Source organism: Nerophis lumbriciformis, linkage group LG26 (assembly GCF_033978685.3).
Source record: "Nerophis lumbriciformis linkage group LG26, RoL_Nlum_v2.1, whole genome shotgun sequence".
Lineage (NCBI taxonomy): Eukaryota > Metazoa > Chordata > Actinopteri > Syngnathiformes > Syngnathidae > Nerophis > Nerophis lumbriciformis.
The window spans coordinates 36,947,874-36,975,166 of NC_084573.2; the positions used below are offsets into that span (position 1 = coordinate 36,947,874).

Below are 27,293 nucleotides of genomic sequence, written 5' to 3' on the forward strand. Positions count from 1 at the left end.
CAGGTTAATGTTTTGGCCATTAAAGGCCCTTCATTTCAAGATTTCAACTGTGATCGGGCTTTAAACAGGTGGCTGACCTGTTCAGATGGGTGTAACTGCTACTGGACAAATAATGTGAAATAGCATTTAATTTTACATGTATGCAATGCTATTTAAATGTAATTATAGATAATAATAATAATAATAATAATAAATACTGTGTAGTGTTGGAAATAGTCAACGGGAAGGATTTTAGTAAGATATACACGGTGGCAGAGGGGTTAGTGCATCTGCCTCACAATACGAAGGTCCTGAGTAGTCTTGGGTTCAATCCCGGGCTCGGGATCTTTCTGTGTGGAGTTTGCATGTTCTCCCCGTGACTGCGTGGGTTCCCTCTGGGTACTCCGGCTTCCTCCCACTTCCAAAGACATGCACCTGGGGATAAGTTGATTGGCAACACTAAATTGGCCCTAGTGTGTGGATGTGAGTGTGAATGTTGTCTGTCTATCTGTGTTGGCCCTGCGATGAGGTGGCGACTTGTCCAGGGTGTACACCGCCTTCCGCCCGATTGTAGCTGAGATAGGCTCCAGCGCCCCCGCGACCCCAAAGGGAATAAGCGGTAGAAAATGGATGGATGGATAAGCAATGAGCACTACACAGCCAGAAAAAAACCTAGGCAGGACAAGTAAAAATATTGGGGCAAGTAGATTTGAGAAGTCAGGCAAGTAGAAAAAAACCTTAACGTTGAACCCTGCATGTGTTGAGCTGCTGCTGCTTAAGGTTAGACGGCACTGTACATAGAGCGGTTCTGCTCGTTAGTATTACATTCTAATGTTGGATGTTCACTCCTTCACACAGATGAGTATAGAAAAATATTTTCAACGGCCGAAAAGGGCTCGACTTGGAGAGGAGGTAGGCCTACAGTCCGGACCACAGGTGCGACCTGTTCAGCAGCAGCAGGAGGAGGAGGAGGAAGTTGACTGACTGTGGCAGGACACCTCTGCCTCTGTTTCACTTCATGTTGCTGGTAAATAATATGGTTGTAGTAGTAGGCTAAAGTTAAATTATTTAGTATTCACTAAATAAAGGGGCAGAGTTTTAAGAGACATTTTAGCTTTTATATTTTATAAGATATATTTTTTGTAAGAACCACAATTAATAAATATATTTCAGTGAATCACTAATTGTTCAAATCTGTATATAAATATGTACATAAAATGTTGTAATTATATTCCAACTCCGCGTTCTTCTTGGTCATCGCCGCTGCCGCCGCCGCCCCCCGACCACACCACCACAAATAGATGCCTGTCCTGTGGGAAACACTGCATCATCACCAGTTTTTTCTATTTTTAAAAGATACAATGGCACCTAGGTTTTCATACGCCCCAGCCTTAGTTGAAAAGGTTCACTAGAAATATGACTTGTTTTTTTATTACCGTATTTTCCGGACCATAGGGCGCACCGTATTATAAGGTGCACTGCCGATGAATAGTCTATTTTCGATCTTTTTTCATATGTAAGCGCACCGGAATATAGGGCGCATTAAAGGAGTCCAGTGACGTGCGGTGAGGTTGATGGCTGGTGAGGCACTGACTTCATCACAGTCAGATTTACAAACATATGAACCCTAAAGAGTATCTTATTCACCATTTGATTGGCAGCAGTTAACGGGTTATGTTTAAAAGCTCATACCAGCATTCTTCCCTGCTTGGCACTCAGCATCAAGGGTTGGAATTGGGGGTTAAATCACTAAAAATTATTCCCGGGCGCGGCGCCGCTGCTGCCCACTGCTCCCCTCACCTCCCAGGGGGTGATCAAGGGATGGGTCAAATGCAGAGTACCAATTTCATTACACCTAGTGTGTGTGTGACAATCATTGGTACTTTAACTTAACTTTAACTTTACACATACAAACTGTAGCACACAAAAAAAGCACATTTAATTAAAAAAAAACGTTATTATGGTCTTACCTTTACTTATAAAATAAGTCCATGAGCCGCTGTTGTGCTGGATTAATGCACCCCCTGACGAGAGTGTTATATCAACTAAAGCCCTCACTTAAACTTTCCACGTGCAAGATTGAATCTATTTAAAAAAGTGTAACCGAGGGTTTATAAATGTCGCCTATACTGTATGAAACTACAAAATAACAAACACGGAGGCTCCAGTTTACACGAGGACCACTTTATTTACCTTCTTTCAAAAACCTCCGCTCCACTCCGTGTCAAAATTCCGCTCTTAGCGCCTTCAAAATAAGAGCTCAAGGCATATACTGTATAACAGCGCATAACAGGAACTTAACATCACAAAGAGGAAAGCCCATAAAAATAGGTTACAAAAGTTATTAAATAAGAAGCCAAAAAGTGCAAAAACAATAATGTTCGTGTTGGAGGAGTTGTGAATTAGGTACACCTGCAGTCTGCAGCTGTACCTAATGTTGTGGCCCTGCAGTCATTCACAACTCCTCCAACACGAACATCATTGTTTTTGCACTTTTTGGCTTCTTATGAAATAACTTTTTTAAATAGATTCAATCTTGCACGTGGAAAGTTTAAGTGTGGGCTTTAGTTGATATAACACTCCCGTCAGGGGTTCCCGTGCATTCTACGGCGGGGGTGCAGGAGGCGAGCCTCAGCCAGTGCGTCTTTTGCAGCCGTTTTATGATCGCTCAGCACAAGAAATACTTTACACACATACAGTTGTTGACAAAATACACTGTACATTATATACCTCAGCTAACTAAACTATGGAAATGTATAATATAGTTCATATAGCAATACGGTCTCACTGCACAGCAGGCCAGCAGTTAGCCGAGTCAGCAATCCATGGTGAGGCACAACGCAGTGACGTGCCTCAACTGGCTGCTGATCACCGCACCGTCTCTTCTCAGTATTTGAACGGCAAATGTGAAAATTCAGCGATTTTAAATAAAAATAATCTAAAACGGGTGGAGTTAAATGGAAAATAACTTTATAGTATAATCACTGGATACATATAACAATTTAATTTAAAAAAATATTTGGCCTCACCTGCCTCTAGTGACTGCACGTCACTGAAGGAGTCATTATATTATTTTTTGTTTTCTAAATGTAAAAGACTTCCTTGTGGTCTACATAACTTGTGATGGTGGTTCTTTGGTCAAAATGTTGCATAGATGATGTTTTACACAGCATCTTCAAGTCGCTTTCTGACAGTCACTTCCGGACACGCCGTTTTGTGGGCGGTTTTATTTACGTGGCTCACCTTCGGCGGCGTATTCTCCCCGTCATCTTTGTTGTAGCGGTGTAGCGTGCAAGGACGGGAGTGGAAGAAGTGTCAAAAGATGGCGCTAACTGTTTTAATGACATTCACACTTTACTTCAATCAATAACGGAGCAGCATCTCCTCATCCGGAAACAACAACATAGAAAAACCGTCCGACCGGAACTCTCTAATAACTAAAGTTCCTTGGGTGAATAATGTAAACTCACTACACCGGTATGTTTTAGTGCTTTCATGGCGAGTTTACTGACAGATATAAGTAAGAACGTTACACTACTTTATATTAGAAATGGCAACAGCGGAGGATGAATGTCCTATAACAAGAAGATAGAGAAAAAGAAGCTTAACGACTACGGTGTCGCCACGGACTAACAAAGACGGAAGAGCGCAATTATTCAGGATTTATGCAGATCCCAAATACAGATTAGCAGGTACCAAAATGTAAGAAAAGTTGATTTTGCATAATGTTGTGAAACAAAACAGCAGATAATATGTCTTACATTATACACACACCATAATAATACATAATAATAATGTTGAAGCTAGGGATGTCCCGATCCAGGTTTTTGCACTTCCGATCCGATACCGATATTGTTTTTGCACTTCCGATCCGATACCGATACTGACCGATACCGATACTGACCGATACTGGCCTATCCGAGCATGTATTAAAGTTTAAAGTTATTTAGCCTACTTAGTTGTCAGAATCATGTTGAAAAGGGTTTTAGTACTCTTGATAACAACTAGCCAGCTGAATTAGGGGAGTTTGAATAATACACAATGGTTGGTAACAAGAAACTGACCTGTTTATTCAAGGATAAACACAAAATAGACAAAATTATACATGACAAACAGAAATGGCATCATTGAACTAGGGCTGGGCGATATGGGCTTTTTTTAATATTGCGATATTTTAAGGCCATATTGCGATACACGATATATATCTTGATATTTTGCCTTAGCCTTGAATGAACACTTGATGCATATAATCACAGCAGTATGATGATTCTATGTGTTTTGATTGATTGATTGAGACTTTTATTAGTAGGTTGCACAGTGAAGTACATATTCCGTACAATTGACCACTAAATGGTAACACCCCAATAAGTTTTTCAACTTGTTTAAGTCGGGGTCCACTTAAATTGATTCATGATACAGATATATACTATCAGATATATACTATCATCGTAATACAGTCATCACACAAGATAATCACATTGAATTATTTACATTATTTATAATCCAGGGTGTGGAGGGGGGCGCCGGATGTAAGTGTCAAAAAGACAGCCAAAAGAGTTTGATATGAGAATAAATCTAAAGTTAAAATATAGGGTAGAAATGCACCCATTTGCAGGAAATGTAGTCTTGATTTTCAAAATGTTCTTTCAAGGCTTGCATGTCTACATTAAAACATTCTTCTTCATACTGCATTAATATATGCTACTTTTAAACGTTCATGCAGAGAAGGAAATCACAACTAAAAAAATCACTAATTTTTTCATACGGTGTTGATGTGGAAATTTTTGCCTCGGCATTTTGATGTTGTGGGCGTGTGGCCCCGAATGGAGATAAGCGTCTCAACAGACGTCACAATATTTGAACAATGATGACGAAAACTGTTTTCTCTGTCGAAAATTGTAATGCGCTTATTTTTTTATTTGATTTTGTGCGTGGCATAGATTTGCTATGCGCAGAGGACGCTTAAACAGTGCGCAATTGCACAGGCGAGCACCTTAGAGGGAGCGTTGCTCGCACGGCTGCGCTAGCAACACAGCTAACGTTAGCCATGCTGCTACCTCTCTGCTCGGGGAGGACGTATACGTATGTGACGTATGACGTGACAGTATGTGACGTGTGTAAGAAGGTGCACTTGCTGTCTGTGAGAGGGAGACACAGGAAAGAGTGAGAAGAGCCTGTCGTGTAATGCCAGCAGCTAAAAGCAACTGCGTGAGAATTCACAGACTTGTGGATGTGTTGAAGGTGTGCTGGAAAATGCGGAACGGAAATGACGGAGCAGCAGAAAAGTGGAATGTATTATTTAAATCGGTGCGTTGGAAAACACAGACCGGAGTTTTTTTTTTAAACTGGATCTGGATCGGCATTTTGACATGCCTTGCAGATACGCAATTTTTGGCAAATATCGGTAGCCGATCCGATCCAAATATCGGATCGGGACATCCCTAATCTCTAGTTAATACCCATCTTGACTAACTGGGTTAATAAACGTGCCACTGACTGTTTACAGTACAGTTGTCATTCACTTCCATTTCATTGAATCGTGCTGAAAAATTAATATCTTTATATGTCTACTTTCACCAGAAAATATATCGAGTTTAAGTAAAAAATATATCGAGATATACTTTTTCGTCCGTATCGCCCAGCCCTTACTACATATCTTGCTGACTCATGCATGTGGGATATGTGAATCCAGAGTTATGGTACGGCTTCAAAACAGAGGCACCGTTGTCACTTACCCTTGCCAACACGATGATCCAGAAGGGTGCGACAATCCAGTGCCAGCCTCTGGGAGGCCGGGACTTCGGACACAGGCATGTGCATGACAGCGAAACAAATGCACAAGGCAGAAAGTATCAAACGCAGACAACACCGAGCCTTCTTGCCTTATCCGCAAAAGTCCAGCAAAATGCAACAATTTATTAAACAAGTATCCACTGATGCAATCCAACCAGGACGGAAAAAAATCAGACGCTGCCAACGACAACCTTAGTTAGTGTCCCCGTCTTAAAGCACCTAAGTCATTAATATTTCTGCACAGACAGGATCATCCTATGAATCGGAGAGATTAGCGATGAGTCCAACAGCTCTTCGCCGTGTGACAAAACATCTCACTGACACAATGGGCCTCTATCCAACCGGAGTCTCACTCTCTGGACCAGCGAGAGACAAAAGACAGAGGGGTGCTCAAACCCACAGACAAGCAACGCTAAGGAGGCACCCATTAAATCAGTGGGTTTGGCATTCAAACAACGTTGGCCATGAAGATGTGACAATCCAGGCATACCTGCCAACTTTTGAAATCAGAAAAACCTAGTAGCCAGGGTCCAGGGGCCACAGGCCCCGGTAGGTCCAGGACAAAGTCCTGGTGGGGGGTTCCCCCCCGACGCAAAATGATTGATTGCATTCAGACAGGTTAAAATGTTGCTAAAACCATCACTTTTCTATCAGTCACAGTGACTTTTCAAAACAAAAATATTACAGCAAAAATCATATGGGTTGATTGTAAGGCTGAAACGACGCGTCGACGTAGTCGACGTCATCGGTTACGTAAATACGTCGACGCCGTTTTTGTGCGTCGGCGCGTCGCATATTTACGTCACACTACTGTCATGGCGGAGCGCAAAGCAGACGATGCGAGCGAGGGGGAAAAAGCACGCCAAAAGTCGTCAAAAGTGTGGGAGTATTTCAATAAACGGCCTAATAATGTTGTTGTATGCACACTGTGTCGAGCGGAAATGGCCTATCATAGCAGCACAACGGCTATGAAGGAACATTTGAAAAGAAAACCCCCGACAGCGTTCTTGCCATCACCATCAACAAGTCAATCGTCCGCGTGCGTATACGTTGTCATTATTACACAAAAACATGAATGTGTCATTTGCATCTGCGTTGTAAATTCATAAACTAAAGCACCGTTTGCTCTGAGAGGCGCGTTTGGCGTGCCTGTTCAGTGTTTACAAAGACGCGCTCCTCTTTAACGCTGTGGAGAGGCGGCGGCGGCGAGCGAGCGGCGAGGCGGGGCGCGCCGGGAGCGACGCCGCAAGAGACAGGGGACGACGAGCGAGCGAGCAAGAGGAGCTGAAAAGCGAGGAAAGAAAGAGAAAAGAGTTGGAAGAGAAAAGACTTTGTGTAAAATTAAAAGATTGTAAACCTGGCAAAGCCGTCTGGCGTTCAGTCCGTCGGTCCTGAAAGAACCCCACGGCACAAGACGTGTCACAAACGCTAACGTTAATTAGTTGTGCAAATACCTTTTACAACATTAACAGTTACATATACTATGTACAAACCAACAATTAACTTTCACTTTAATCATACTATCATTGTTGTGTTATTAAGCAAAATAAGCAATACTTTTACTTTTGTTGAAATGTTTACACTGTACACTTTTTTGTATTGGATGTTTAGCTTTATTTTTGCACATTTTAGCAAATAAGCAATACTTTTACTTTTGTTGAAATGTTTACACTTGTTACAGAATATTTCCATTTTGCACTTTTTTGTATTGGATGTTTATCTTTATTTTTGCACATTTTAAAGCAAAATAAGCAATACTTTTACTTTTGAAATGCTTATACTATTCCAGAATATTAAGATTTGCACTGGATGTTTACTTTTATATTTGCACATTAAAAAGCAAATAAGCTACTTTTAATTTTGTTAAATGTTACAAGTTTTAAATGTTTACATTGTTACAGAATATTTTGTCATGTTGTTGTCAATGTTGACTGAGTGGCCATATTTTTTTTTTTTGTAAATAAAAGCCATGCCTTTTGAAAAAAGTGGCCTACATTTATTTTTTCCTCTTCATTTTAAATAAAAAAAAAATCGGTAAAAGGAAAAATAATCTATAGATTAATCGAAAAAATAATCTATAGATTAATCGAAAAAATAATCTATAGATTAACCGATTAATCGAAAAAATAATCTATAGATTAATCGATAGAAAAATAATCGTTAGCTGCAGCCCTAATTCCAATAGATAACATTGGTGTCATTACCTTTTTGTGGCTAAAATCCAAATTTACGTTGAAAGTTTTCCACTTGTATCGCTAGCAACGGCATTAGACTTGTGTTTTTTTGTCCCAACGTGGTCTTTTACATCGCTAATTCCTCCGTGTCCGATCGAAAAATCTTGTCTGCACAAGGTGCAATTCGCGTAGTTTTCACCCTTTTTGGAACGGATAATTATTCCCGGATAGGCTTTTGAATATTCTTCACGGAATGACTGCAGTTTTCTTTTCGGTTTAAGACTCGTTTGCGATTTTTCTCCGGCTGATTCCATGATCGTTCGCTCGTTTGGAAACAATGGAAACTGGTGCCTCGTGCTTGGCAGCGGTGCTATAAATAGCCTCGCGCATGGCATTCGGAATGGCTCGATAGGAAGTTACGGGAAGCAGTGTCGATTGTCATTGTTGTTACGCGATTTCGTGAATAAAACTTTAAAAAAAAAAAATTTTTATATTAATGAAAAACCGTATTTTTTATCACTGCAACCGTAACCCGGAATAGGTTGATGAAAACCGTACTAATTACGGGAAAACCAGAGTAGTTGGCAGGTATGTCCAGGCAAAATGTCAAATTATTACTGCTGCAAATAAATAAAAAAAGGTAACAACTTTCTTCTGCAAACAAATATAGGTTAAAATTTCAACTTACAGGTAAAAGCCAGTAAATTAGAATATTTTGAAAAACTTGATTTATTTCAGTAATTGCATTCAAAAGGTGTAACTTGTACATTATATTTATTCATTGCACACAGACTGATGCATTCAAATGTTTATTTCATTTAATTTTGATGATTTGAAGTGGCAACAAATGAAAATCCAAAATTCCGTGTGTCACAAAATTAGAATATTACTTAAGGCTAATACAAAAAAGGGATTTTTAGAAATGTTGGCCAACTGAAAAGTATGAAAATGAAAAATATGAGCATGTACAATACTCAATACTTGGTTGGAGCTCCTTTTGCCTCAATTACTGCGTTAATGCGGCGTGGCATGGAGTCGATGAGTTTCTGGCACTGCTCAGGTGTTATGAGAGCCCAGGTTGCTCTGATAGTGGCCTTCAACTCTTCTGCGTTTTTGGGTCTGGCATTCTGCATCTTCCTTTTCACAATACCCCACAGATTTTCTATGGGGCTAAGGTCAGGGGAGTTGGCGGGCCAATTTAGAACAGAAATACCATGGTCCGTAAACCAGGCACGGGTAGATTTTGCGCTGTGTGCAGGCGCCAAGTCCTGTTGGAACTTGAAATCTCCATCTCCATAGAGCAGGTCAGCAGCAGGAAGCATGAAGTGCTCTAAAACTTGCTGGTAGACGGCTGCGTTGACCCTGGATCTCAGGAAACAGAGTGGACCGACACCAGCAGATGACATGGCACCCCAAACCATCACTGATGGTGGAAACTTTACACTAGACTTCAGGCAACGTGGATCCTGTGCCTCTCCTGTCTTCCTCCAGACTCTGGGACCTCGATTTCCAAAGGAAATGCAAAATTTGCATGGTTGGGTGATGGTTTGGGGTGCCATGTCATCTGCTGGTGTCGGTCCACTCTGTTTCCTGAGATCCAGGGTCAACGCAGCCGTCTACCAGCAAGTTTTAGAGCACTTCATGCTTCCTGCTGCTGACTTGCTCTATGGAGATGGAGATTTCAAGTTCCAACAGGACTTGGCGCCTGCACACAGCGCAAAATCTACCCGTGCCTGGTTTACGGACCATGGTATTTCTGTTCTAAATTGGCCCGCCAACTCCCCTGACCTTAGCCCCATAGAAAATCTGTGGGGTATTGTGAAAAGGAAGATGCAGAATGCCAGACCCAAAAACGCAGAAGAGTTGAAGGCCACTATCAGAGCAACCTGGGCTCTCATAACACCTGAGCAGTGCCAGAAACTCATCGACTCCATGCCACGCCGCATTGACGCAGTAATTGAGGCAAAAGGAGCTCCAACCAAGTATTGAGTATTGTACATGCTCATATTTTTCATTTTCATACTTTTCAGTTGGCCAACATTTCTAAAAATCCCTTTTTTGTATTAGCCTTAAGTAATATCCTAATTTTGTGACACACGGAATTTTGGATTTTCATTTGTTGCCACTTCAAATCATCAAAATTAAATGAAATAAACATTTGAATGCATCAGTCTGTGTGCAATGAATAAATATAATGTACAAGTTACACCTTTTGAATGCAATTACTGAAATAAATCAAGTTTTTCAAAATATTCTAATTTACTGGCTTTTACCTGTATTGTTACGGACCGTGATGGAGAGAGCAGGTGCTATGGTTTAGTTTTGACATTGCTTACCTGCCATGTTGGATGTTTGCCACTAGGTGGCGGGGCTCTTCCGGTGTCACAGAGGGCGGGGATGGGAGTGACGCTAAGCCGCCGAACTGACGCTTCCCCGGGACTTCTCCGGGCAGGAAAACCGCAGGATCTCCTCGGGCCCCGTGGATGTCAGCACGCTAACATTAGCCGACGTCTTCCTCGTACGGTCTGTATAAAACACATGTTTAACATAACATAATAATATTATTGCGTGGACCAACAACGCGACACATTATGACGTTAATTCCACTTTAAGGCCACCGGGTAAGTATTACGATTTAGACCGTTTTCGGTGACCATTCATTTTTAGCTTAACGTATCCATGCTTAGCCATAAGTTGACATTTTAACAGTTTTGTTTACTTTTCTATAATTTGGGTAGCGTTCATGAGCTTGTAACAACAGCTAATCGTGTTATTAAATAATATCTATAGGAAAACCTGACATTAACCTATGGAACTAACCGAGCTAACGTTAGCTGACTACTAAACTATGACAACTAGCAGCCACAATCACAACTTACTCACCATTAAATGAACAGCCTTAGCATGTCTCCCACCATAAAGTCGTTGAATGTTGCCTTTACCAGGACATAATGAATAAAGTTAAGGCAGCGATATAATTGCACTTTTACTAGCTGCACTACTAAACATGAGTCAACACACGTCGTGACAGAAACAATGCTTTTAAAACACAAAAACGCCTCACCTGCGTGGCATTACTCAAATAAAATATTAGCCATTTTTTTGGAGAAAAAAAAGCCCAATAATTAATTCCCAAATGATAAACTTGTACTTCCATCCATTTCCTACAGCTTGTCATACAGTACAGCCTAAATGTGTGTGGGTTTTTTGTTTTTTTTTCCAATCAAAATAGTCAGCTGGAGCATGCAGTCTATTTTTCTACCACTTGGTGTCAGAAGTGAGTCAGGAATCTGTCAATGGAGGTAACAATAATATAATAAGATATTACTACCAGAGGTGGGACCAAGTCATTGTTTTGCAAGTCACAAGTAAGTCTCAAGTCTTTGCCCTCAAGTCCGAGTCAAGTCCCGAGTCAAGACAGGCAAGCCCCGAGTCAAGTCCAAAGTCAAGACTGGAAAGTCTCAAGTCAAGTCCTAAGTCCTGCATTTTGAGTTTCGAGTCCTTTCAAGTCCTTTTAACCACAGACTAATATATTAACACAGATTGTGTATGCTTTTCAAACGCTGTATTTATTTATTAAAACAAGTGCATTTTAAATTGCAGGAAAGAAAATTGTGCTGACATTGCACTTTATAATAGCACTATTAACCAGTCATTTTAAACATTAACTCATTCCTTTACAGAACAAACACATTGAAAAATAAAGTGCAAATGTACTTATTTGTACAAAAGTGTTAACATTGAAAAAACATGACATACACGTGAACATAACAAAAAAGTTGTACTTTTTATATGTCAGGGCCCTATGCTGCATTGCATTTGCAAAAGACCAAATTAGCCAAGAGTCTGTCAGTCATTTGTGCACGATGGGGGCGTAGTATGATGCCACCATGGCTGAAAACTCGCTCCACTGGAGCACCGGAGGCAGGCACTGCCAAGACTCTCATGGCCACTCGGAACAGTGAAGGAAGAGTCTTCATGTTCAATGCCCAGAACAAAAGGGGGGAGAGAGTTGTTTTGGGTTGGTGCACTACTTGTAAGTGTATCTTGTGTTTTTTATGTTGATTTAATTAAAATTAAAATTGTGCGGCCCGATACCAATCGATCCACGGACCAGTACCGGGCCGCGGCCCGGTGGTTGGGGACCACTGAGGTAAACAACCAACAGTATATCAGAAAGCTAGCTAAAACGGTACACATATTCATAATATAGTATACATTTTAACTAACCTTTATTTTACTATTTTTGTCTTTTTTTAGGTGGCTAAAATACGCGGTGCTGCTGACCGCCGTCTAACGTTACGTGTGATATATTGACTAACGTAACCCTGCTTAAAAAAAAATCACTGAACAAAAAGTATGAATAAGGTAGTGAACTGCAACAGATTCCCGTGTTTGCAATAACGTTATAACGTTAGCAGTGAGCTAGTTTACAGCCTCACTGATTTAACTACACAGCAAATAAAAGTCACGTTACTTAGCCAATAAACGTTATCTTACATTCAAAACTTACCGTTCTTTGTGCAACTTCAAATGCCGGACGAAGTTGGAAGTTGTTGCCTCTCCATCAGTCATTTTCGAACCGCATGTGTTGCATACTGCAAACCGTTTTGTGTTGACCACCTCGTAATTTTTATACCCAAACAAAATTATTTTAGGTATCATTTTTTGTTCACTGGCGTGTGGTTTGGACATGTCTTCTTCGTTGGTTGTCCTGCAATTTGATTGGATGAATGCTGTGTGATGAAAACAAAGTAGATGTAATTTGATTGGCTGTTGTACTGAGAGCACACCAGCTGACACACGCAACGCTGATAGACAAGTACACAATGAAAAATACGGAGCGCTCCCGAATAACTTTTTCATCTTTGGGTTTTGGGGAAAGTAGCAAGTCATGTCAAGTCATGTCAATTCAAAAGGCTCAAGTCCAAGTGAAGTCACAAGTCATTGATGTTAAAGTCTAAGTCCAGTTGCAAGTCTTTTTACATTTTGTCAAGTCGAGTCTAAAGTCATCAAATTCATGACTCGAGTCTGACTCGAGTCCAAGTCATGTGACTCGAGTCCACACCTCTGATTACTACTAATATTAATATTTTTGATGTCATATAACATATACTATAATATTTCGTTTTTATAAATATTATAATAATTATAATTTTGGACCAGTTGATCTGCATCTGTGCATGAGTTGGGGACGTCTCTGCGCTGCTGACCTGTCTCCACTCAAGATGATCTCCTGCTGGCCCCACTATGGACTGGACTCTCACTATATTGTGTTAGATCCACTATGGACTGGACTCTCACTATATTATGTTAGATCCACTATGGACTGGACTCTCACTATATTATGTTAGATCCACTATGGGCTGGACTCTCACTATTATGTTAGATCCACTATGGACTGGACTCTCACTATATTATGTTAGATCCACTATGGACTGGACTCTCACTATTATGTTAGATCCACTATGGACTGGACTCTCACTATTATGTTAGATCCACTATGGACTGGACTCTCACTATATTATGTTAGATCCACTATGGACTGGACTCTCACTATTATGTTAGATCCACTATGGACTGGACTCTCACTATATTATGTTAGATCCACTATGGACTGGACTCTCACTATTATGTTAGATCCACTATGGACTGCACTCTCACTATTATGTTAGATCCACTATGGACTGGACTCTCACTATTATGCTAGATCCACTATGGACTGGACTCTCACTATTATGTTAGATCCACTATGGACTGGACTCTCACGCTATTATGTTAGATCCACTATGGACTGGACTCTCACTATTATGTTAGATCCACTATGGACTGGACTCTCTCACTATAATGTTAGATCCACTATGGACTGGACTCTCACTATATTATGTTAGATCCACTATGGACTGGACTCTCACACTATTATGTTAGATCCACTATGGACTGGACTCTCACACTATTATGTTAGATCCACTATGGCCTGGACTCTCACACTATTATGTTAGATCCACTACGGACTGGACTCTCACACTATGCTAGATCCACTATGGACTGGACTCTCACTATTATGTTAGATCCACTATGGACTGGACTCTCACTATTATGTTAGATCTACTATGGACTGGACTCTCACTATTGTGTTAAATCCACTATGGACTGGACTCTCTCACTATTATGTTAGATCCACTATGGGCTGGTCTCTCACTATTATGTTAGATCCACTATGGACTGGACTCTCATATTATTATGTTAGATCCACTATGGACTGGACTCTCACACTATTATGTTAGATCCACTATGGACTGGACTCTCACACTATTATGTTAGATCCACTATGGACTGGACTCTCACTATTATGTTAGATCCACTATGGACTGGACTCTCACACTATTATGTTAGATCCACTATAGACTGGACGCTCACACTATTATGTTAGATCCACTATGTATGGACTGGACTCTCACTATTATGTTAGATCCACTATGGACTGGACTCTCACTATTATGTTAGATCCACTATGGACTGGACTCTCACTATTATGTTAGATCCACTATGGACTGAAACTGTCACACTATTGTGTTAGATCCACTATGGACTGGTCTCTCACTATTATGTTAGATCCACTATGGACTGGACTCTCATATTATTATGTTAGATCCACTATGGACTGGACTCTCACAATATTATGTTAGATCCACTATGGACTGGACTCTCACACTATTATGTTGGACCCACTATGGACTGGACTCTCACTATATTATGTTAGATCCACTATGGACTGGACTCTCACTATTATGTAAGATCCACTATGGACTGGACACTCACTATTATGTTAGATCCACTATGGACTGGACTCTCACTATTATGTAAGATCCACTATGGACTGGACACTCACTATTATGTTAGATCCACTACGGACTGGACTCTCACTATTATGTTAGATCCACTATAGACTGGACTCTCACACTATTATGTTAGATCCACTATGGACTGGACTCTCACAATTATGTTAGATCCACTATGGACTGGACTCTCACACTATTATGTTAGATCCACTATGGACTGGACTCTCACTATTATGTTAGATCCACTATGGACTGGACTCTCACTATTATGTTAGATCCACTATGGACTGGACTCTCACACTATTATGTTAGATCCACTATGGACTGGACTCTCACACTATTATGTTGGACCCACTATGGACTGGACTCTCACTATTATGCTAGATCCACTATGGAGTGGACTCTCACTATTATGTTAGATCCACTATGGACTGGACTCTTACTATTGTGTTAGATCCACTATGGACTGGACTCTCACACTATTATGTTTGATCTACTATGGACTGGCCTCTCACACTATAATATTATATCCACTATGGACTGGACTCTCACACTATTATGTTAGATCCACTATGGACTGGACTCTCACACTATTATGTTAGATCCACTATGGACTGGACTCTCACTATTATGTTAGATCCACTATGGACTGGACTCTCACACTATTATGTTGGATCCACTATGGACTGGACTCTCACACTATTATGTTAGATCCACTATGGACTGGACTTTCACTATTATGTTAGATCCACTATGGACTGGACTCACACTATTATGTTAGATCCACTATGGACTGGACTCTCACTATTATGTTAGATCCACTATGGACTGGACTCTCACACTATTATGTTAGCTCCACTATGGACTGGACTCTCACTATTATGTTAGATCCACTATGGACTGGACTCTCACTATTATGTTAGATCCATTATGGACTGAAACTGTCACACTATTGTGTTAGATCCACTATGGACTGGACTGTCACACTATTGTGTTAGATCCACTATGGACTGGACTCTCTCAATATTATGCTAGATCCACTCGACGTTTATTGCCCCGGTCGCCCGGAGGTGGGGGGGTCAAAAATGCTTTACTGAACCAAAATATGCTTTATTACAAGCGAGCGTCATTATACAAGTCTGCAGTTCTTGGAGGAGGACAAGTCAAGAAAATGAGGCACTCCTAACTTGGAGAAACCAAACCATCACTTTTATGTTCCTCCTTCCTGTCTGTGTGTGTGCTAAGTCAGGAGAGCGCACCCTGACCATAAAAGGAGAAGTTTGTGTGTAAGTGTCTGAAAAACAACTGCTCTGGACTGAACATGTAGTCTCTTCTCAAGGATAGGGCTATCACTTTTGCATTCCAAAGTCCCAATTAGGGCCTCTTTCCTAAGAGAAGTGATCCAAACTCACCTGCGAATATCAAACTAAGGGGCCTTATCTTATTATGTGTTCAAACTGAAATTTAATTAAACTAAAGTGTTTACATCAGATGCAGTCAGTCATTTGTTCAACTTTTTCAGTTATACAAGTGGAGTTCCTAGAGGTTCCATTTTAAGTCCTCTCTTCTTCTTTTTTTGAATCATTTGTGATATTCAACCGGTGGAACGCGAGTTCAGTTAAAAAACCGAATGTCATGACTTGGTCCTGGGGTTTAGTTTTTCTCAAAGGCAACGGAAAGTTGGCTCGGGCGAGACGGGAATGAAGGTACATTTTTATTTAAACACTATAAATACAAAACAAGGAAGTAAACAAAAGGCGCGCACAATGGCGGAGAACAAACTATGAAACCAAACACTTGCACAAAGGCAAAAACTATGAACGACAAAAAAACACTAACTGTGGCAATAATAAACAAAACTTACTTGGCATGGACAACCCCAGGACCAAGTCCTGGGGTTTAGTTTTTCTAGAAGGCAACGGAAAGTTGGCTCGGGCGAGACGGGAATGTGAGAACATATTTATTTAATTTTATCAAAAAAAGTACAAACGAAAAGCGCACACAGTGGCGGAGACACAACTTGGCTATGAAAACAAATACTTGCACAAAGGCAGAAACTATGAACAACAAAAAAACACTAACTGTGGCAATAATAAACAAAACTTACTTGGCATGGACAAAAAGGAGCAGCTTGAACAATGGACATGAAAAAAGAGTCAGAAATGTGCAGAGCATAAATGTGGGGAATGTCACCAGAAAGACAAACTGAAAAACAATGAACTTAAATACTACAGACATGATTAACGAAAACAGGTGCGTGACTCAAAACGTGAAACGGGTGCGTGACGTGACAGGTGTAAATTAATGGGTTGCTATGGTGACAAACAAGAGTGCACAATGAGTCCAAACGTGGAACAGGTGAAACTAATGGGGTAATCATGGAAACAAGACAAGGGAGTGAAAAGCCAGAAACAAAAAAGTCCAATAACTAAACAAAACATGACTAAGACAAAACATGATTACACAGACATGACACCGCATTTTTGTAGCATTTTCTTAAAAACACTAGACTGCTGTCATAGAGATGATTTTTGACTAGCTTTTTTTTTGCAGAAGGTCCTTAAAAATAGTCGAGCTCCGACAAAATGAATAGGTCAAAATCAAATGTCTGCTATAGTAGTTCTCCAGGATATACAAAATAAGACGAATAGTGAAGGTAGAACATACTTGCCAACCCTCCCGGATTTTCCGGGAGACTCCCGAAATTCAGCGCCTCTCCCGAAAACCTCCCGGGACAAATTTTCTCCCGAAAATCTCCCGAAATTCAGGCGGAGCTGGAGGCCACGCCCCCTCCAGCTTTATGCGGACCTGAGTCCGCTTTCCCACAATATAAAGAAAGTCTACAGTAAAGCAGTCCGTCTGCCGTAAACAGCAATGTTGTGACACTCTTAAACAGGACAATACTGCCATCTAGTGCATTTGATGAAAGCACTTTTGTGCGTGCCACACAGCAATGCATCATCAGAGAGGGTGTTCAGCATGGTTAGAAAGATAGTGACAGAGAATAGAACAAGGATGGACAAATCAACCCTTAACTCAACAATGAGTAGATGAGTGTTATGTGTGTGTATATGTGTAAATAAATGAACACTGAAATTCAAGTATTTCTTTTATTTATATATGTATATATATATATATATATATATATATATATATATATATATATATATATATATATATATATATATATATATATATATATATATATGTATATATATATATAGCTAGAATTCACTGAAAGTCAATTATTTCTTATATATATATATATATATATATATATATCCATCCATCCATTTTCTACCGCTTATTCCCTTCGGGGTCGCAGGGATATATATATATATATATATATATATATATATATATATATATATGTCTTAATAAGGTTATCCAAACAATAGTGCTCGATACCGTAGTAGAGCGCAATATATGTATGTGTGGGAAAAAAAATAAAAATAAAAAAAAAATAAAAAAAATAAAAATAAAATCACAAGACTATTTCATCAGATGAAATAGTCTTGTGATTTTTTTTCCCACACATACATATATATATATATATATATATATATATATATATATATATATATATATATATATATATATATATATATATGAAATACTTGACTTGGTGAATTCTAGCTGTAAATATACTCCTCCCCTCTTAACCACACCCATATATATATATATATATATGTCTTAATAAGGTTATCCAAAAAATAGTGCTCGATACCGTAGTAGAGCACAATATATGTATGTGTGGGGAAAAAAAATAAAATAAAAAAAAATAAAGAAAATGAAAAGAAAATCACAAGACTATTTCATCAGATGAAATAGTCTTGTGATTTTTTTCCCCACACATACATATATATATATATATATATATATATATATATATATATATATATATATATATATATATATATATATATATATATATATATATATATATATATATACATATATATATATATGAAATACTTGACTTGGTGAATTCTAGCTGTAAATATACTCCTCCCCTCTTAACCACACCCATATATATATATATATATATATATATATATATATATATATATATATATATATATATATATATATATATATATATATATATATATATGTCTTAATAAGGTTATCCAAAAAATAGTGCTCGATACCGTAGTAGAGCGCAATATATGTATGTGTGGGAAAAAAAAATAAAATAAAAAAAAATAAAAATAAAATCACAAGACTATTTCATCAGATGAAATAGTCTTGTGATTTTTTTTTCCCACACATACATATATATATATATATATATATATATGAAATACTTGACTTGGTGAATTCTAGCTGTAAATATACTCCTCCCCTCTTAACCACGCCCCCAACCATGCCCCCGCACCCACCCCCACCCCCACCTCCCGAAATTGGAGGTCTCAAGGTTGGCAAGTATGAGGTAGAAATCCGGCCCCCCCGGTCCTTAGCTTTCTGCAAATGTGGCCCCCAAAAACACTTAGTTGAATATTCCTGATTTAGAGTCTCCAATTAGCCTAATATGCATGTTTTTGGAGAACATGCAAAGTCCACAGAGACATGATGATTCGAACCGTCTGTGTGACAAACACTTGCACCGCCTTCCATTTTCTACTACTCTTCTCTGACACAAGGTAACTTCTGTGCTGGCAGAAAGTGACAAATTCGGCACTCCGAGAGGCAAAAGTGTCAGCCTGCTTTACATGAGCAACTCGGAGCCAAAGGAGTTTGCTCTGATGCTAATTAGCTCGGAGGTGCTTGGCAAGTTCACAGGCGCCCCGATCGAGGCTTTTCACAATAACTTCCCATGAAGTGCAGACTCTTTAATTATCACTTCTAACGACAGCAACAATGCTTCATTTACAGTTTGGCCATGTCTACACAGACACGGATACTTTAAAAAACGCATACTTTTGGCCTTTTGGCCACATACAAACCCCGTTTCCATATGAGTTGGGAAATTGTGTTAGATGTAAATATAAACGGAATACAATGATTTGCAAATCCTTTTCAACCCATATTCAGTTGAATATGCTACAAAAACAACATATTTGATATTCAAACTCATAAACTTGATTTTTTTTTTGCAAATAATAATTAACTTAGAATTTTATGGCTGCAACACGTGCCAAATTAGTTGGGAAAGGGCATGTTCACCACTGTTACATGGCCTTTCCTTTTAACAACACTCAATAAACGATTGGGAACTGAGGAAACTAATTGTTGAAGCTCTGAAAGTGGAATTCTTTCCCATTCTTGTTTTATGTAGAGCTTCAGTCGTTCAACAGTCCGGGGTCTCCGCTGTCGTATTTTACGCTTCATAAATGCGCCACACATTTTCGATGGGAGACAGGTCTGGACTGCAGGCGGGACCAGGAAAGTACCCGCAGTCTTTTTTTTAACGAAGCCACGCTGTTGTAACACGTGCTGAATGTGGCTTGGCATTGTCTTGCTGAAATAAGCAGGGGCGTCCATGAAAAAGACGGCGCTTAGATGGCAGCATATGTTGTTCCAAAACCTGTATGTACCTTTCAGCATTAATGGTGCTTTCACAGGTGTGTAAGTTACCCATGCCTTGGGCACTAATGCACCCCCATACCATCACAGATGCTGGCTTTTCAACTTTGCGTTGATAACAGTCTGGATGGTTTTCTTCCCCTTTGGTCCGGATGACACAATGTGGAATATTTCCAAAAACAATTTGAAATGTGGACTCGTTAGACCACAGAACACTTTTCCACTTTGCATGAGTCCATCTTAAATGATCTCGGGCCCAGAGAAGCCGGCGGCGTTTCTGGGTGTTGTTGATAACTTTGCATAGTAGAGCTTTAACTTGCACTTACAGATGTAGCGACCAACTGTATTTAGTGACAGTGGTTTTCTGAAGTGTTCCTGAGCCCATGTGGTGATATCCTTTAGAGATTGATGTCGGTTTTTGATACAGTGACGTCTGAGGGATCGAAGGTCACGGTCATTTAATGTGGGTTTCCGGCCATGCCGCTTACGTGGAGTGATTTCTCCAGATTCTCTGAACCTTTTGATGATATTATGGACCGTAGATGTTGAAATTCCTAAATTCCTTGCAATTGCACTTTGAGAAACGTTGTTCTTAAACTGTTTGACTATTTGCTAACGCAGTTGTGGACAAAGGGGTGTACCTTGCCCCATCCTTTCTTGTGAAAGACTGAGCATTTTTTGGGAAGCTGTTTTTATACCCAATCATGGCACCCACCTGTTCCCAATTAGCCTGCACACCTGTGGGATGTTCCAAATAAGTGTTTGATGAGCATTCCTCAACTTTATCAGTATTTATTGCCACCTTTCCCAACTTCTTTGTCACGTGTTGCTGGCATCAAATTCTAAAGTTAATGATCATTTGCAAAATAAACTTTTGAACATCAAATATGTTGTCTTTGTCGCATATTCAACTGAATATGGGTTGAAAATGATTTGCAAATCATTGTATTCCGTTTATATTTACATCTAACACAATTTCCCAACTCATATGGAAACGGGGTTTGTACAATTGCATACTAATGTTTTTAAAAACAGGGTGAAGGTTTTCAAAACTCTTTCTGTGCGTGCGTGCGGATAGCCCAGAAAACAAAAAGAGGCATCAACACATACTTGCCAACCCTCCCGGATTTTCCGGGAGACTCCCGAAATTCAGCGCCTCTCCCGAAAACCTCCCGGGGCAAATTTTCTCCCGAAAATCTCCCGAAATTCAGGCGGAGCTGGAGGCCACACCCCCTCCAGCTCCATGCGTACCTGAGTGATGTGTCAACAACCTGTTTTCACGTCCGCTTTCCCACAATATAAACAGCGTGCCTGCCCAATCACGTTATAATTGTAGAATGATTGAGGGCGAGTTCTTGGTTTCTTATGTGGGTTTATTGTTAGGCAGTTTCATTAACGTCCTCCCAGCGCGGTAACAACACACAACAACAGCAGTCACGTTTTCGTCTACCGTAAAGCAGTTTGTCTGCCGTAAACAGCAATGTTGTGACACTCTTAAACAGGACAATACTGCCATCCACTGTACATGCATATGGCTTTTATAGAGTGCAGTGCACAACTGCGTACACAACAAGGAGACGAAGCAGAATGCATCATCAGAGAAGGTGTTCAGCATGGTTAGAAAAATAGTGACAGAGAATAGAACAAGGATGGACAACTCAACCCTTAACTCAACAATGAGTAGATGAGTGTTATGTGTGCGTATATGTGTAAATAAATGAACACTGAAATTCAAGTATTACTCTTATTTATATATATATATATATATATATATATATATATATATATATATATATATATATATATATATATATATATATATATATATATATATATATATGTGTTATTCACATGTGAATAATGCTGTATAATAGACTATTTATATTATTCACATGTGAATAATGCTGTATGATGGACTGTATTTATGTTATTCACATGTGAATAATGCTGTATAATAGACTGTATCTGCGATGAGGTGGCGACTTGTCCAGGGTGTACCCCGCCTTCCGCCCGATTGTAGCTGAGATAGGCTCCAGCGCCCCCGCGACCCCGAAGGGAATAAGCGGTAGAAAATGGATGGATGGATGGACATGTGAATAATGCTGTATAATAGACTGTATTTATATTATTCACATGTGACTAATGCTGTATAATAGACTGTATTTATGTTATTCACATGTGAATAATGCTGTATAATAGACTGTATTTATATTATTCACATGTGACTAATGCTGTATAATAGACTGTATTTATATTATTCACATGTGAATAATGCTGTATAATAGACTGCATTTATATTATTCACATGTGAATAATGCTGTATAATAGACTGCATTTATATTATTCACATGTGAATAATGCTGTATAATAGACTGTATTTATATTATTCACATGTGAATAATGCTGTAAAATAGACTGTATTTATGTTATTCACATGTGAATAATGCTGTATAATAGACTGTATTTATATTATTCACATGTGAATAATGCTGTATAATAGACTGTATTTATGTTATTCACATGTGAATAATGCTGTATAATAGACTGTATTTATATTATTCACATGTGAATAATGCTGTATAATTGACTGTATTTATATTATTCACATATGAATAATGCTGTATAATAGACTGTATTTATGTTATTCACATGTGACTAATGCTGTATAATAGACTGTATTTATATTATTCACATGTGACTAATGCTGTATAATAGACTGTATTTATATTATTCACATGTGAATAATGCTGTATAATAGACTGTATTTATATTATTCACATGTGACTAATGCTGTATAATAGACTGTATTTATATTATTCACATGTGAATAATGCTGTCTAATAGACTGTATTTATATTATTCACATGTGAATAATGCTGTATAATAGACTGCATTTATATTATTCACTTGTGAATAATGCTGTATAATAGACTGTATTTATATTATTCACTTGTGAATAATGCTGTATAATAGACTGTATTTATATTATTCACATGTGAATAATGCTGTATAATAGACTGTATTTATGTTATTCACATGTGAAGAATGCTGTATAATAGACTGTATTTATGTTATTCACATGTGAATAATGCTGTATAATAGACTGTATTTATGTTATTCACATGTGAATAATGCTGTATAATAGACTGTATTTATATTATTCACATGTGAATAATGCTGTATAATAGACTGTATTTATATTATTCACATGTGAATAATGCTGTATAATAGACTGTATTTATGTTATTCACATGTGAATAATGCTGTATAATAGACTGTATTTATATTATTCACATGTGAATAATGCTGTATAATAGACTGTATTTATCTTATTCACATGTGAATAATGCTGTATAATAGACTGTATTTATGTTATTCACATGTGAATAGTGATGTATAATAGACTGTATTTATATTATTCACATGTGAATAATGCTGTATAATAGACTGTATTTATATTATTCACATGTGAATAATGCTGTATAATAGACTGTATTTATGTTATTCACATGTGAATAATGCTGTATAATAGACTGTATTTATCCTATTCACATGTGAATAATGCTGTATAATAGACTATTTATATTATTCACATGTGAATAATGCTGTATAATAGACTGTATTTATATTATTCACATGTGAATAATGCTGTATAATAGACTTTATTTATATTATTCACATGTGAATAATGCTGTATAATAGACTGTATTTACTGTATATTATTCACATGTGAATAATGCTGTATAATAGACTGTATTTATATTATTCACATGTGAATAATGCTGTATAATAGACTGTATTTATATTATTCACATGTGATTAATGCTGTATAATAGACTGTATTTATGTTATTCACATGTGAATAATGATGTATAATAGACTGTATTTATATTATTCACATGTGAATAATGCTGTATAATAGACTGTATTTATATTATTCACATGTGAATAATGCTGTATAATAGACTGTATTTATATTATTCACATGTGAATAATGCTGTATAATAGACTGTATTTATATTATTCACATGTGAATAATGCTGTATAATAGACTGTATTTATGTTATTCACATGTGAATAATGCTGTATAATAGACTGTATTTATATTATTCACATGTGAATAATGCTGTATAATAGACTGTATTTATGTTATTCACATGTGAATAGTGATGTATAATAGGCTGTATTTATATTATTCACAAGTGAATAATGCTGTATAATAGACTGTATTTATATTATTCACATGTGAATAATGCTGTATAATAGACTGTATTTATGTTATTCACATGTGAATGCTTCTGTATAATAGACTGTATTTATATTATTCACATGTGAATAATGCTGAACAATAGACTGTATTTATGTTATTCACATGTGAATAATGATGTATAATAGACTGTATTTATGTTATTCACATGTGAATAATGATGTATAATAGACTGTATTTATATTATTCACATGTGAATAATGCTGTATAATAGACTGTATTTATCTTATTCACATGTGAATAATGCTGTATAATAGACTGTATTTATATTATTCACATGTGAATAATGCTGTATAATAGACTGTATTTATATTATTCACATGTGACTAATGCTGTATAATAGACTGTATTTATGTTATTCACATGTGAATAATGCTGTATAATAGACTGTATTTGTTATTCTCATGTGACTAATGTTGTTTAATAGACTGTATTTATATTATTCACATGTGAATAATGCTGTATAATAGACTGTATTTATATTATTCACATGTGACTAATGCTGTATAATAGACTGTATTTATGTTATTCACATGTGAATAATGCTGTATAATTGACTGTATTTATATTATTCACATATGAATAATGCTGTATAATAGACTGTATTTATATTATTCACATGTGACTAATGCTGAATAATAGACTGTATTTATATTATTCACATGTGAATAATGCTGTATAATAGACTGTATTTATATTATTCACATGTGAATAATGCTGTATAATAGACTGTATTTATATTATTCACATGTGACTAATGCTGTATAATAGACTGTATTTATATTATTCACATGTGAATAATGCTGTATAATAGACTGTATTTATATTATTCACATGTGAATAATGCTGTATAATAGACTGTATTTATGTTATTCACATGTGAATAATACTGTATAATAGACTGTATTTATGTTATTCACATGTGAATAATGCTGTATAATAGACTGTATTTATATTATTCACATGTGAATAATGCTGTATAATAGACTGTATTTATGTTATTCACATGTGAATAATGCTGTATAATAGACTGTATTTATATTATTCACATGTGAATAATGCTGTATAATAGACTGTATTTGTATTATTCACATGTAAGAAATACCTAAGTGTTTATTGTCTATTGTGAGCGAACTGTGGTGCTGAATTTCCCCCAAGGGATCAATAAAGTACTTTCTATTCTATTCTATTCTAATGTTAATAAAATAAGTAATAAGTAATTTTCTGTGCTTAATCGCAATTGTTCCAAATTCAAAAGTGTGATTAATCTGATTTAAAAAATGAATAATTAGGTTATCAACTTATTAAAGTATCCGTGTTGGAGTGGACATGGCCTTAATGCAATTGACAGGTGGGATAGGCTCCACCTTCCTAGGACCTTGGATATGAATCTGTAAAGGTAATTTGACAGCTGGTTTACACTGAGGTATTCACCCTGCCTCATTTACAAAAGTAACACCTCATTAAACGTAGAGCTCCTGTACATGCTTGCCAGGTGTAATGCCAAATGTGGCTGCAGTTCTAAGTACGCTAATTGCCTTAAACCCGGGGAAGACTATTTTTAGATGTGCACTCATGAGCCGCACTGGTCTGAGCTAGTGTACACAGTCCCGTTGGGACAGATGGGAACTCGTTTGATCAGCCTTAGGGGCTTTGTGCGTTGCCTGGTTACAATTAGCAAAGCATGTCTCAAAACTGTGACCAGTTTACAGCCGTGGCGATCACAACTTTGCTCGCGCTTTCAGCCAGACATGATTGTCATTTTTCTTAACAATCCAACACTTATCTCTTTTTTCAGTAGGTGTTAGGAATCATATAGTTAATGTATTGCACGGGTAACCAACTCATTTGTTTTGGGGTCCACATTTTCAGAGAGCTACTTCTCCCTTCACTATCAGCCATATTTGGGATATTCCTTAATGATTTCTGCTGTCAAATATCATCTTTATGACAGCACTCGAGTGTTTTTCAAGAATCCGCAGCAAAAATGTGAGTCTCACAAGTTTTTTGAACTGAACTCGCAGACAAAATGATGAAAAAGAGAGGACCTAAAATGGAACCTTGAGGAACACCACTAAGTTGAACAAATGACTACTGCCTGCATCTGAGCTAAAGAAGCTAAAGCAACACTTTAGTTACATAAATCACATTACGAAAAAAGGAAGGGTTGCCTTAAGACTCTAGAAAGAGGTTCCGCAGCCTCCGAAGCAGAACCTTCCAGGTTCTGTAACAGCTTCTTCCCTCAGGCCGTAAGACTCTTGAACGCATCATAATTAAATTAAATCATCCCCTCAACTCCCCCCAAAATGGATTAACTCACTGGAATAAAAAGACAATATAACATGCATCCATAAACGTGGATGCTTGTGAAAAAGTGCAATATATTTATCTGTACAGTAATTATTTATATATGCACCTTATTGCTTTTTTATCCTGCACTACCATGAGTTTATGTAACGAAATTTCGTTCTTATCTGTACTGTAAAGTTCAAATTTGAATGACAATAAAAACGAAGTCTATAAGTCTAAGTCTAAGTCAGTGTTTTTCAACCACTGTGCCAGTGTGAGATACATCTGGTGTGCCGTGGGAAATTATCTAATTTCACCTATTTGGGTTGAAAATATTTTTTGCAAACCAGTAATTATAGTCTGCCAAATATGTGTTGTTGTTGTTGAGTGTCTGTGCTGTCTAGAGCTCGGCAGAGTAGCCGT

The 27,293-nt window shown here is 37.8% G+C and overlaps 1 protein-coding gene across 1 annotated transcript in view; it reads right to left on the reverse strand.

The window, feature by feature from the left end:
* LOC133623676 (protein EFR3 homolog B) overlaps window positions 1–10,975 on the reverse strand; it is a 119,964-nt gene extending 108,989 nt beyond the window's left edge. Inside the window, exons 1-2 of the mRNA XM_061986961.2 lie at window positions 10,830–10,975; window positions 10,283–10,471 (exon numbers count right to left, since the gene is read on the reverse strand). Coding sequence (XP_061842945.2) covers window positions 10,283–10,289 — 7 coding nt within the window. The 5' untranslated portion in view covers window positions 10,290–10,471; window positions 10,830–10,975. The remainder of the gene's footprint in view (window positions 1–10,282; window positions 10,472–10,829) is intronic.
* Between the last annotated feature and the right edge of the window lie 16,318 nt (window positions 10,976–27,293).